The sequence below is a fragment of the Phaenicophaeus curvirostris genome, chromosome 11 (assembly GCF_032191515.1).
Source record: "Phaenicophaeus curvirostris isolate KB17595 chromosome 11, BPBGC_Pcur_1.0, whole genome shotgun sequence".
Taxonomy (NCBI): domain Eukaryota; kingdom Metazoa; phylum Chordata; class Aves; order Cuculiformes; family Cuculidae; genus Phaenicophaeus; species Phaenicophaeus curvirostris.
In genome coordinates this window covers 3,387,586-3,400,374 of record NC_091402.1, presented here as the reverse complement: position 1 = coordinate 3,400,374, position 12,789 = coordinate 3,387,586, and the positions used below count along the sequence as shown (strand labels likewise).

The window sequence follows — 12,789 nt, the reverse complement described above, 5'->3', positions numbered from 1 at the left end:
CTTCCACAGACCACCCTTTGCGATCCAGTCATTTAAACTTACAGGCAAGGAAGCCTGTTCCAAAAATACCTACAATAATAAGTACTTGTTGGCACTCAGTATAGAGCTCAGTGAGAATGCACTGTATTTAATACAATAAACATAACTGCAGCACTATGTTAAGAGGTGAATTTCAGGCCTTTTGAAATCTTTGTGGACTTTACAATAAAATCTCAAATCTAACTTCAATTTTGCTAAGCTAAAACATCTGCTGGGCACAGATTGTTCATTGCTGCCTTGTATAAATCTATGGGAATAAAATCACCCCAAAGGACTTTCATTTTCAACATGTGAAATTCCAGAAACCCACAAATATTCTGTTTTTACTAGTACTAAAATGAAACCACCGCATGCACACAGGAATACAAACCGCCGCACATCTGAGATGCACCAATATATTTTTATATATTAAGCCACTTGATTCTGTCCCTCTGCCACTCAGACTGGGAAAACGGCTATTAAACACCACAAACCAGTGCTCGCCAGTGCCTGCAACAGGGGGCTATTCTGCTGCCACGCTGCGGCATCTGTGGTTGCTGAAAGCAGAGAGGCTGTGTACTAAGTAGTGCTAATCCTGTGCTCAGAAGCCAGCAAGAAGGAGGAGGAGAGGGCTGCAATGGCCTTGCAGGCGATTTTCCTGGCTTTGCACAAATGCAAAGCAACGAAACAAAAGTTAAAGCTGACTTTTCGCCACAGGCACAAACTGTGACAAAGGACAAAAACGGATGGGGACTTTAGCCTCGTTTTCTTCCTCCAACATTGGAGCGATCTTCTGTGGTAAAAGGTAAATGCTGTCTGATCAATTCTTCTTCGAGTGCCCAGGAACAGCAGGGGGAATGACCCCCCCATCATCCTCCCCAGCTCTGCTGTGACTGCTTCCCGTCAGCAGAGCCGGGTGCTGCCTCAGCTGCTGCTTCCTAACAACCTGTCCTTTGGCACCAAGAAGAAACAGGATGGGAAGATCTGAGATATCTGGATTTTTTTGACAATCTAACTGCCTGGCAAATAGTTTCTTGATCAGAAAAGAGACCAGCGAAGAAACAGAAATGACATTTATGTGCTATCTACTGTGTACCTTTCATGAAAGTTTTGGAGTTGGGATTTTATTTTTCCCCGCTGAGAATGCAAACCTTCAGTTTATTTCCAGAAGTTCTTATCGCGGCATAGTGATTTCTGTTCCCTTACATATATATATAGGAATAAAAGGTGCTGACAATACAACTGCTCAAGTAAAGCAAGATAAAAATGACAAAATACTCTATGCTTAATTCTGTTTTCACTATTCCAGAAATAACTAAAGCTGATAAGCTTTATGTGGGGTGAAATCAGCATCCTGTGCCCTGTGTTTTGCCTTTAGCCCAGAAGATACACGTTGTTTCTCCAAAGGCAGATGCAGAGAAAAGCAGTCGCAACCCTTCAGCCACCGAGTTTCCTTACCCCTTAGGTTCTTGATAAAATCTTCCAGCTTCATTTTGCGTTCGGGTTTCACGTTGGGGCTGTACATGTCTGTGTTTAACAGTATGATGGCGAAGGCTAGAATGAAGATGGTATCGGGATTTCTGAACTGTCTCACAACACCTGGATTGCAGATACAGTATCGCTGGCTGTAAAAAAGCAAAGAGGGGAAGCGCTCAGAGCTATGAATTACTATTGCAACCCCACCAAATAAACCAACTGCTACATTCCAGAGGCTGAGCAAGCCATTATTCATGTTCTATACACATATTTAGCTTTCCACCCACATATTCTCATAAGCCAATCCCAGAATGTGGAAGCCTTTAGTTTTCTACTCCCACTGTAACTCCATTTCTTAGCACAGACTCTGAGTTTCAGTAACTTCAGTATTTCACTTTTTTTCAGGCAGTAGCACCCCTTGATGCCAGGTAAAAAAGTAGAGCATCAATTTCAGCTTACTGCTGCCACACAATGATTTACATCTCCTCCTGCCCTGGACAAAGCACACTGCCGTTAGCATAAGTAAGTTCTTGCTCTTTATTCCACCACTGTCGAAATGCCTAATGAAAGGTGGAGAGCATATACCCTCCAGAATGTAAACGGTCTTATAATCACATTCATATAAACTATTATATCCAAATACAGTGTCAGAGACATTAAAAAATCCTTGAGTATCTTTTCAACTGATGCTAGAAAGAAATTTCATTTGAGAAACCTCGCTACATTAACAAAACCAACACACATGAACAGCACCTGCAAATAGAACTTCTCATTTCATACTTTGCAGATCCACCACAAACAACTGATGTATCTGAAACCGTATGCAGCTCACAAGGACACTGCAAATGGGCACAAATGTAACTGGGCTGCAGGCAGCTCCCCAGTTTTTGCAGTCTGACCCTCAGACAACGGCAGGTTTCTGGTGACCAAGCAATCTATTTCAGCATCGTACCTAAAAGCTTCAATTAGCCGTTCTACTTTCTGGGCTTCTCCTTGAACACGGATATGAGCCTGAAATTTCCTGAGAGCTTCATCCAGTTCCATTGTTGAGAAGTCCATCTCATCCACCACACAGCTAGGATAAAAACATATCACCATTGGGTTTTCATTTCTAATAACACAGTACCAAATGTAAGATTTCAAGACCAAAAACCCCTTTCAATTTTCCATTCCTTGCAGAGATCCAGGGAGTTTTTAGAATCACTCAGCAGCAACTGCAATAATCGTAGGCAAGCTTGCAGGATGGACTGCAGTTAATGGATCGATGAGGATGTGTATGTGTAAGCAGGCTCTTGTTTAACGGAAGAGCTGCTACAATGACGAATGTCTGACCAGCGTAAGTGAAACACCATTGCCAACAGTGATCATCGGGTTTGTGCCTCCAGCCCAATCCATTATTACAATGCCTATAATAATAATAAGTATTTTATACTGCTCAAAATATCATAGCAAAACCACCTGCAGCAAACCATAATCTGTACCAAATGGCCCTGTGTCTTAAATTTGGAGAAAAGCCACTACTCTTGTTTGGTTACGCTCTCTCTATCACCGTAATCCTCATCTCCCCGTCATCTGTCACGGCTTTCAGTTAACAGTTATGAAGAAATAATTACTTTCTTGCTCTGGAAACACAGAGCTGACAATAAATAAACGAGGAACCAGTTTACTACAATCAACCATGTGAACTATGTTGTTCTAATACTTTGTTTAAAGACTGCTTTTATATCAGAAGCTCATAAATTTCCTTTCTTTAAACTCAGCTTTTAGTTTTTAAATAACCAGACGTGAATCACTGCAAGTACCAGCACTGTAATGAAGAAACCACCAAAAGAAAGCACAAGCCAGCTTTAAAAGCCTTTTCTTAAATGTAAAGCTATCCAATAACAAATGAGAGTGGCTCACATCTTTCTTTCAGTAAAGTCACAGCTAACATAGATTAATATCAAAGCAATTTATTCCCTTGAATATTTTCCCTTTGTGCAGAAGCGCAAGGAAACAAACAAACAGGCTTGGCATTTCTCACGCCCTTTCCAATCCACACCTAAAACCTATTATCAGGTCTGCAATAATGTTCACAGTCTTCCCACCTACTGCAAGTTCTGCAGCACTTTCAGAGGATCTTTTCTCCTTCAAAGGGGCAAAGCACATGTGCAGACAAGCTGGAGTCAAAATGAAGTAATTAGAGCAATTAAGGACCTCCGGAAACATGCGGGCCAACAACAAGATGGGGAGGGGTCTCGAACAACCCTTTATGTGAAGCATGGAGACAGCAGATACGCCACGGTCGATGTTCCCAGCTGGAACCAGGGCTTTTCTGCAAATACTTAAAAATAGCAAACAAGACTTTCCTAGTGTCTAGGTAAGGGCAACAAAGGGAAAAAGCAATCTTAGCAAGCGAGAACAGGGAAGGAAGGAAGATCAGACATGCTTGTTTAGTTTTTGTTAGCAATAATTATCATCCTTGATAACAATATCATGATCACAATGATAAAGAGAGGGTTAAACAGGCCTCAGCTGCTGCGGGAGACCTTGAGTACATGTGTGGATATGCCTGTGCTGAACAACCCTGCCTTCACCACCACAGTTACACATCCCAGGCAGGTAAAGGTGAGAAGCAGCTGGGCTTCACCCCTTCCAGGCTGGCAGAGAGCTGGAACTGCTTCCTAGGAACCACGTCCTGCTCAGCGCTTCTGCAGATCTAGGCAGGGAGAGCTGCCTTGGTTCTCTGCTCCGGCACTCGCCTGTGCTCTCGCCCGTAACGGGGCAGCATAACAGACTGAAGCGATGGAGTCTCATACAGAGCCACAGGACACTGTGCTCTCCCTCTCACTTTTAACAGTGCCCTTTATGATGCTTCTGTTTTATTTGCTTTTTGAGTGACTGTACTTCTGTTTTCTACCACAAAGCCAAGCCACAGGAGAAGGTCAGATCCTCAGCCGCACCTGTACTGCATCAAGCATTCCTTGGTCAGGCAAAGAGAGAAAGCCGAGGCTCCTTGCAGAGCAGCAGTGCTTCAGGAAGAGTGACTGATGTGCCAGGGCAACATCATCAGTGCCGGCTACACCAGCCCCACGCCACCCAAACAATGCCTTCACACCAGGGAGCAGCTACAGCAGGCCCAGAATGCAGCTCTTGGTTACTCTCCTGAATATTTTCTAAGGTCTGGTGAAAAGAACAGTTTAAATAGCTAAAACACCCTACTTTAGAGGACCTGGGAATCTTGAACACAAATCAAAGCAGGTCACTTGATATTAACAGCAAAAGGATCATCTGTTAAAATCTCTTTTCTATCTAACAATCTGGAGTCATTACCAGTTCAACAAAATCTACCTCCCACCTGTAAAGATGCTATTCAAGATGGAATGCTATTCTGCTGTCTCTTCTTATGGAAAAAATACCTTCTTCCTGCTTGCAGGCAAGGTTCACTAAGTTATCATGAGAACTTCACCACTTAGAGGTGTGCCTCACCTGAAACCACTTATTTAGGCATTGATTAACTTCAATAAAAGGCCTGTTGTGGGGCTGTAGGTAGGTGATTTTGACCTTACTCTTAACAACTCACCTCACCACATCTGGCTTAGCAGAGACACTTGTACATAACCCTGTTCTGCTGGCACATTTGGGATAGTGAGGGCAAACCGTTTGTGCAAGGTCGCAAAATGCTCCATCTAAGATTATAAACCACCTCATCCTGGCCCTGTGCTGTTCTCTTTTAAAAAGCTGTGAAATACACACTCTTTGGAAAGTCTTCACCCTAGCCTGAGTCATCATCGCAAGGTCCAGCTGATCACTGAAGGAGTTACTAATGACTCAGGCCGCATTGTGAGGCTGCTGCCCATACAGAGGCTCTTCTGCTGCTTTCTGCTGGACAAACTGCTATAAGAAGGCAGAGGAAAGGAAGAGCAGGCCTTCAAGAGAAGGTCTAGGCACATGTGCCGTTAGCTGTATCAACAGTGCTCAGGCTCCACTTTGAGGTACCCAAGTTCCAACAGCATAAGACTAAGATCAGGGTGAGGGCAGAGAACATGACTGACATTTTTTGCCATGTGAAGTCAGTGAGAGAAATATGCAAAGCAAATAGGTGTTGGTAGACTTTTATCACAATACCATAGATTTGTGTGATGTATCAACATTATGGCACCAATATTCTGTATCAACACGCAGCCCTCAGGAAAGACCAATGCCAATTCCTATACAGCTTTTGTTATGCTCTAAGTAAAACCTGGGCTCAGAATTTTCCTGAGTCTTCCTTAATGGGCAAGATGTGGGTTTTTTTTTGCTTTCCTTCTCAGCAGTTCTGTTAAACATCTAACTAAATTCTTTCTACAATTCCTTGAACAAAACTGGTTAAGATGTGTTCATGTTTACAGGTCAATATAGTAGATGAAGAAATGAAAATGCCCCAAAAGAATATGTATTTTAAATGAACACCCTCTTAGAACAAAGCAACTTCTTTTCTGGTCTGCTCTATGTATATGGTTTAGAAAATTGTGAACGAGCTACTAATTTTCTACTTTGAATTTCCTTGGTTTTTAAATCAGTTTTTGTTTATCTACTCTTATGGAAAAGAACAGTCTGTATACACCTTGTCAGCATATGCCCCTGCATGCTGAGATCCCTTTTTATCTAACATCTCAGCCATTTGGCTGTAGTAATTATTTTCATGTTCTGTTACTGATGAAGCTTGATGCTGCATATGATATTATTTTGTTTCATTCAGTAAATTATTAGAGAGCCAGAGGAAGGAATAAGAGTTTGAAATAACATACTCTAATGCCCGTGAAAACAAAACATAGATTTAGAGTGAATGTACATGGCTACAGGGAACATAAATCCTTTTAAGTGTCTTACTGGATCCATAACAGAATGGGTAACTTAGCTGGAAAGCAAAAAAATAAACATTTGCTCATGTACATGCCTTACTTCTTCACCCTCACAGTCCGGTTTCCTCCTCCTTCCAAACAAGGTCCAGAGGTAAGCACAAAACATCAGAGATCATTTACCACCTCTGGCTTGATGAAACACCTTACTTGAACATTAAAACATGCTTCTCTCCCCTTCCTCACCCCCCGCCCCAGTACTCACTCCAAGACATCGCGGTTGAACTGTTTCTGCCGGTTGCCCAGGAACTCCCCGATCATCTGCCTGCTGAGACCTTTCCTTTGCAGGAGAAAGTGGGCAACGCCAACTGGCGTGTCTGGCACAAAGCCTCGCTCAATTAGGTACTGGACTCCTTTTTCAGGTTTCCTGAGGAGAAAAAGAGAAGGCAAAACTATAAATTTTCTTCCATCGGACCTGAAGGCACCCGATGAGAATTTTACAGCAATTTGACCAACCACTTTTGACAAATGTACTGCCGGTACGGGCCAGCGGAGTTCCAGGGTAAATGCAACCAGCCCGCAGAACATACTGTTCACTGCTAACAGCTTTCCAGCTTTGAAACACATCTTTGCATGTTGTCACACATTCCCCTGCTTCACACTCCTTCCAAAGAGAAGCTTTGTATGCAAGCAGCTTCAGGCATCGAAGTCAAAACACTTGTCAAGGCAGCAGACAAGCCCGACACCAGCTACGAGCACTGCTGTGGTTGGAGAGCTGTTCCTTCAGAGCCTGAGCTGAAAAGTGCCGGCAAACAACGGGAAACAAGGAACACCCCTAGCACCCACCCCCTGCTGCCAAACGTTAAATTTATTGAACAGAACAATAACTTGGAAGCTGAGAATACAAAAAATAAGGGGGAAAAATAGCCATTCATGCATAAAGGAGCAATTAAAAATAGTGGAGCTCCCATCTCATTGAGGTTTGTTTTTCTTGCCCTTTTAAGTCACCTGTTGCTCCAGATTCCCCTGCTCAGCCAGGGACCTTGCAGCAGCTGCAGTATTTTACATCTCTCTACGCATCACTTCTGATGTAGCTGCAACCATTTTTCAGATCACAAAACAAAGCAAGCCGAAGCCACTCATGAGAGCATATTAAGAAGTGTGCGCTTGGGAGGAGGGCTGGGGATGGAACTGGCTCCTGGCAATAAGATCTACTGCTCATAGAGGCAAATGCTGCTTCTACTGTAAAGCGATGTAAAATTCCCCTCGCGGCACACACTGTGCGCTGCATCTTCCAGCAGCGTATCACAACAGACAACCGTAATTCCTTTAAAAGCCACTAAAGCGATACCTTTACAGAACAAGTAACTCCATCATCACCTTTATTTTGTAATGAATTATAACACAACGTCCACCTATACGAGTGAGTGATTCACAGCGCGCTGGATGGCCTGAAAGATGTTGCCTTGATGGCAAGCAAAATCGATTGCAAAGGACAAGGTGACCTTACAATTTTTAGACAAGGTTGATCATAAAACCATAACCCTTCCTCAGGGTTTTTAATTGCAAATAAGATTACTAAATACATCACCATTCATCTCTCTTTTACATTGCACCATTGCACACTTAATATCCTATTAAGAGTTAGACAGATCAGAGGAATGTATTTGATTTAATCAAAGAGGAGCTCTCAAATCTCAATTTCTTGCATCAGGCTTTGGGGCTCTTTTCCTCTGAGATAAGATTACGCATAAGGTCATCTTCTAAATACAAACTTGTAAAAGGAATCTCCTTCATACTTAAAAAGTACCCTTTTTCTAGTGAGCACTGTAACTGCTATGTTCATAAGCTTTTGCATTGTACTTCAGAATTCTTAACCTTTCTGAACTTAGATTCACAGTATCCAACAAAACCAGGAATAGTTCCCTCCACCTCACTTGTTAAGGAGCTACATCTGTCCATATATTCTGGAGTGATACAAACCCAGGAGAGTTCCTCTTCAGCAACTGTTAAAGCAGAAACCAAAGAATACTATCATAAACTACAACTCATTCAAAAATCACCTTTTATTCACGTGCACTTCAGGCTAGGTAAGCCTCCAAAACAAGACTTTAAACCATTTCACAATATACTGGAAGACAAAGCTCTTTACCCACTGATGCTTTCCTTGTGCTGAGGTGGAGCACCAGGAAGTTTTGCAGGATTATTTGATCAAGTACTCTGATTTGTTGCAAAAGTTGTACCATGGAAGCAATGTAAACTGAACTGTAATAACACAAACCCAGAACCTGACAGCTCTGAGCCGCAAGAATTAAGACTGCTCTTTCCCTTTTTGACAAATCACACTGTGGAAGCAATGGCATAAACTTCAAAACCAAATCTGCGAGAGTCATCACCATGGCGAAGAAACCTTCTAACTCATGGCCCTACCCACTGAATCTGCCCACAATCAATACAATTGTGTCCTGTTATTTTGAAATCTGTCCTCCAAAACCTGTTAACTCTGTTGTTCTGTTCTAGAGAAACGACTGCAAACCTGAAGAGCACACCTGACCAATAGCTGGGTGCCCAGACCCAGCCACCAGAGCTCCTGCTAAAGCAAAGGAGGCCAAGAATTAAACAGTTTATTCTAGAGAATTCCTACTGCCTGTGGATATAAGGACTGTATCTTTCCTAATGTTACTTTGATCTTGCTTTGAAGGTCAGGGAAAAAGGATTCCTTAGCACAAGCATCAGCAGGGTAATTGCTCTTAATGACAGAGCCTATAGCTTCAGGTGGTCTGTTGGGACCTCACCCCAAGCAATCACTGTCTAGAACAGAGCACACTGTAAAGAATGGTGTAAGGGACAAAGAGCCCAGAGGCAGCTGGTACCACCCTGTCAGGGAATCACTCACCCAGCAAGGAAGCATTTTCAGTTTTCCTATCGCTGAAACAAATACGAGAACTCTGAAGCTTAATGGTTATATGTGAATGTACACAAATAAATGCTAAATAACACCAGTTTCTGTGGCTAAATGTGGGCATTGCTTATCTTATCCAACAGGTATCTCCTTAGCTTCCCATTCCGCTCACCAATGGTCTGTCATTCCCAGAAAACTGAAGCCTAATTTCCTTCAGGTGTATGACTGGATGCACATGAAGGGGTCTGGGACTGAACACAAAACAGCACATCTGATATAAATTTTCCTCCTTTCTGCCTACTCAGAACTGAGCGTGGACCGTTCTAGACTTACAACTAAGAGTCTTTTGTGATTACGAAAATTCCCAGTGATGGCTGGTTAATTACACCTACCAGCAGCAGGGAAGATGAGGGGTCTATAAATAGCAACCGAGGAAGCTGCATAAGCAGAGCATTTATTTTCAGATCTGAATACATTACCTAATATCAAAATACACCCTCTAAAGCTAGCGCTTTACAGAACTGATGAGATACATATTTAAAGCACTTTTCACAGGATTGCTTCCAAAATAAAGCTTAAAAATGTCTTCCATCTCAAAAAGCCCCAACCAAAACAAATGAAAAGGAATCTACTGAAAGGTAGAAAAAAATCAACTCGCACAAAAGATGTGCAAACCCTTATTTGCATAAGATTCGCAGATATTACATAAAGAGTTAACGAATTTGCCAGAAACTGATTAATAATAAGACCTTCAGGATGGTTTAAAGTAACTTTAGGGGAAAAATATTGATGGAGAAAGTAATGCAAACTTCAAAATAACTACTCAAACCAGTATATTTTAAAAGTAGGTTGAGGGAGGTGATTCTCCCTCTCTACTTCATTCTCTTGAGACCCCACCTGGAGTGCTATGTCCAGTTCTGGAATCTCCAACATAACCAGGATTTGGAACTGATGGAACATGTCTGTGTGCGTTTCTGAAGACAGGTTGGATCCTGTAACACTTTTTCAAAGCAAATTGCAGAAATGTAGAATGCAACAAAACCACACACAGATAACAGAAAAACAAAGAGCAAAACACCTCCCCCTGCCCCAAAGACACATTCTCTCAAAAGCCAAGCGCATCTCTCCCATCTCCTCTGTCGAGCCTCTCGTTCCCAGGTGTAGAAGGGGATGGCGCATCTACTCTGCAAGTTCTACATGCAGTGCTGGAAGTCTAACTTCAGTGGAAGTTTGCACCAAAAGGGGAGCATGTTTGGGAGTTCTGCTGATGTAAATGATGTATAAGGCTCTCCTAAGAATTAGCTTTCCTTCGGAGTATGGAGTAGGAGAGATTCCAAAGGTTAGTGGTGCTTGGAAACAGGGCTTTGCATTACCTGGATATTTGAAATGTTATCTCCCAAATTGTAGGAAATACGGATTTTCCAAAAACACCAGTGAATTTGAAAAGTGAATTTTGAAAAGGAAAAGCTTTCAGACAGATTCTAGATGGTAAGAGATTAGCCCAAATGTGGCGTTTACTGTTATTGGCACAGTCAGTTGTACCACTAAATCATATGAAACCTGGTGTTCAGCAAGCACCTCGATGGCAGTGCCACCCTGGCACTGCTCCCTGCTCTCAGCTCTCTTGCTGGTTTAGCAGTTCTGACAAAATAAAGTAGGAGAAAAAGTGTATTTGTTGTTTGTGGGGTTTTTTTTTTTGTGTGGCTTCGTTTTTTTTTGAGGTGGTTTGTTTTGTTTTGGTTTCATTTATTTGTTTAAATTCAGTCAGGTTGCCCCATAGCTCCATTGTCAGTCGGGTGACCAAAGAGGTGGACAACCTGCTTGTGTCCCCACTGGCCAGCAGGAGGAGAGAACGGAGAGCAGCAGGGCTACCTGGGAAAGAAACAGCCAAAAAACCACAGTGCAAAAGCATAGAAAGCCTCCCCTATTTTTAACTCACTAAACATGAAACGCTTACCAGCACCCAAATCCATATTACATCTCTGTGCTCAGACAATAACAGAGCTGTAAAATGGAAGCATGAATAAAAAATGAGCACAGAAAGCAGCTTACCCAAGTTGAGATGCCAAAAGCATCTTTTGAGGTAAGCTAAGGGGTGACTCACACAATGTTCACAAACACAACCACAATGTCCCCGCTGCCTGAGAAAGCTGGCCTGGCTGAAACCAAGATGCTCGGTGACACACCTAGAAAGAACGTCCCTATTTCCGAAGGCACATCCATGCTTTCTGGTTTCTCAGCTGTGCTTCGGGACACACGGGCTACACTGCAAAGATCCCAGACTGTGAGAATCTAGAAAAGAAGCAAGCCAGAACTACATGGAGGCTGTCACTCTGCAAACAGAAACGTGCTGCTGCCAGAGAAACCGTTTCATGTTGAGGGTGGAGAATTCAATGCAGCTGTGATGCCAGCCCTTGGTTAAAATAAAATAACCTTCCTTGCCTTTGACACTAGAGATCCCACCCTGGAAAGAGGCACAGTTGTCACAAAACTGAGCACTAGCTTAACATTAAAATCCAGGGATGGCTTTCATAATAGCAAGAATCTAAAACTTAGAATAATTAAGTAGATAAATATTTTTTGATAGCCAGGTTGACAATAACCAGCTGGCTGAACACTCTCCTCAGCCTGGCAGACAGGTAGGATTTTTTTAGTGTGGTTGTACTCCTTCCTTCACTTGTACTGCACAGCTTCCTGTGCTGCAGTGAAGCTCAGAGCATCGCTGTGTCTATTTTAAACCTTCTGGGAAAGAAGACAAAACACAGCAACCTTAAAATACTGCCAAAACCACTGGTCAGAGTTCACCCGGCTGTGCAGCAAGGCAAGAAGGGGACTGAAAGGAAGTAGCCAGAGGAGCTGACTGGGAAGCCTGAGCTGTGTCATTCTCATGCTACAACTGTGTAATGAAGAGAAAGAACTATGGGGAAACTACACCTCCTGGCAGTTAGGAGAAAAGAGTCCCTGTGTCAGGAACACAAGCCAAGAAATAGCACATGTTTCACAGCGTCTTTCCGTCTCGTGGAGATGGGGAGAGAGTCACTCCTGATCTCTAGGCAGGAGCCCTCAGTTTCCCCCACAGGGGATAACTTCTCACTACTTTATCATGTATCACGTGTCCTCAGGTTCATTCAAGACCAACCCAAAACACTCCCACCACAGATGTGAAGGGCACAGCTTGCCTGCAATTACATCAATTCACCTGCAGCAATCTCCATTCAGTGAAATTAAATTTATTCTCGTGTCACTGGCATAAGAATTTTGAGAGTGACCCAGAATGATCCAGTGGGAGATCCCAATGGCAGGGGCTGGAATTGGATGGGCCTTGAGGTCCCTTCCAACCCAAACCATTCAATGATTCTACGATTCTAATTGTGGAGGAACTGACCTCAGTGCCCAGTTCTGTTTGGTGGGAGACAAAACAGAGAGAGGAAACTCTCTTCTTAAAACTGGGCAACTGACCTAAACAGCTCTAACTTTACTTTCTGACTGATCAGTCTGATTCTTTATGTCACCGCTCCCTAGCACAGTGCTAGAAAATCACACATTAAACATCTTTATTGCTACTGAGTGTTC

At 42.8% G+C, this 12,789-nt stretch overlaps 1 protein-coding gene across 6 annotated transcripts in view; it reads right to left on the bottom strand.

The window, feature by feature from the left end:
- IQSEC1 (IQ motif and Sec7 domain ArfGEF 1) overlaps positions 1-12,789 on the bottom strand; it is a 160,071-nt gene that overhangs the window by 25,846 nt on the left and 121,436 nt on the right. For all 6 annotated transcript variants that reach the window (XM_069865646.1, XM_069865647.1, XM_069865648.1 and 3 more), the window contains exons 4-6: positions 6,580-6,741; positions 2,447-2,569; positions 1,477-1,643 (exon numbers count right to left, since the gene is read on the bottom strand). In XM_069865646.1, coding sequence (XP_069721747.1) covers positions 1,477-1,643; positions 2,447-2,569; positions 6,580-6,741 — 452 coding nt within the window. The remainder of the gene's footprint in view (positions 1-1,476; positions 1,644-2,446; positions 2,570-6,579; positions 6,742-12,789) is intronic.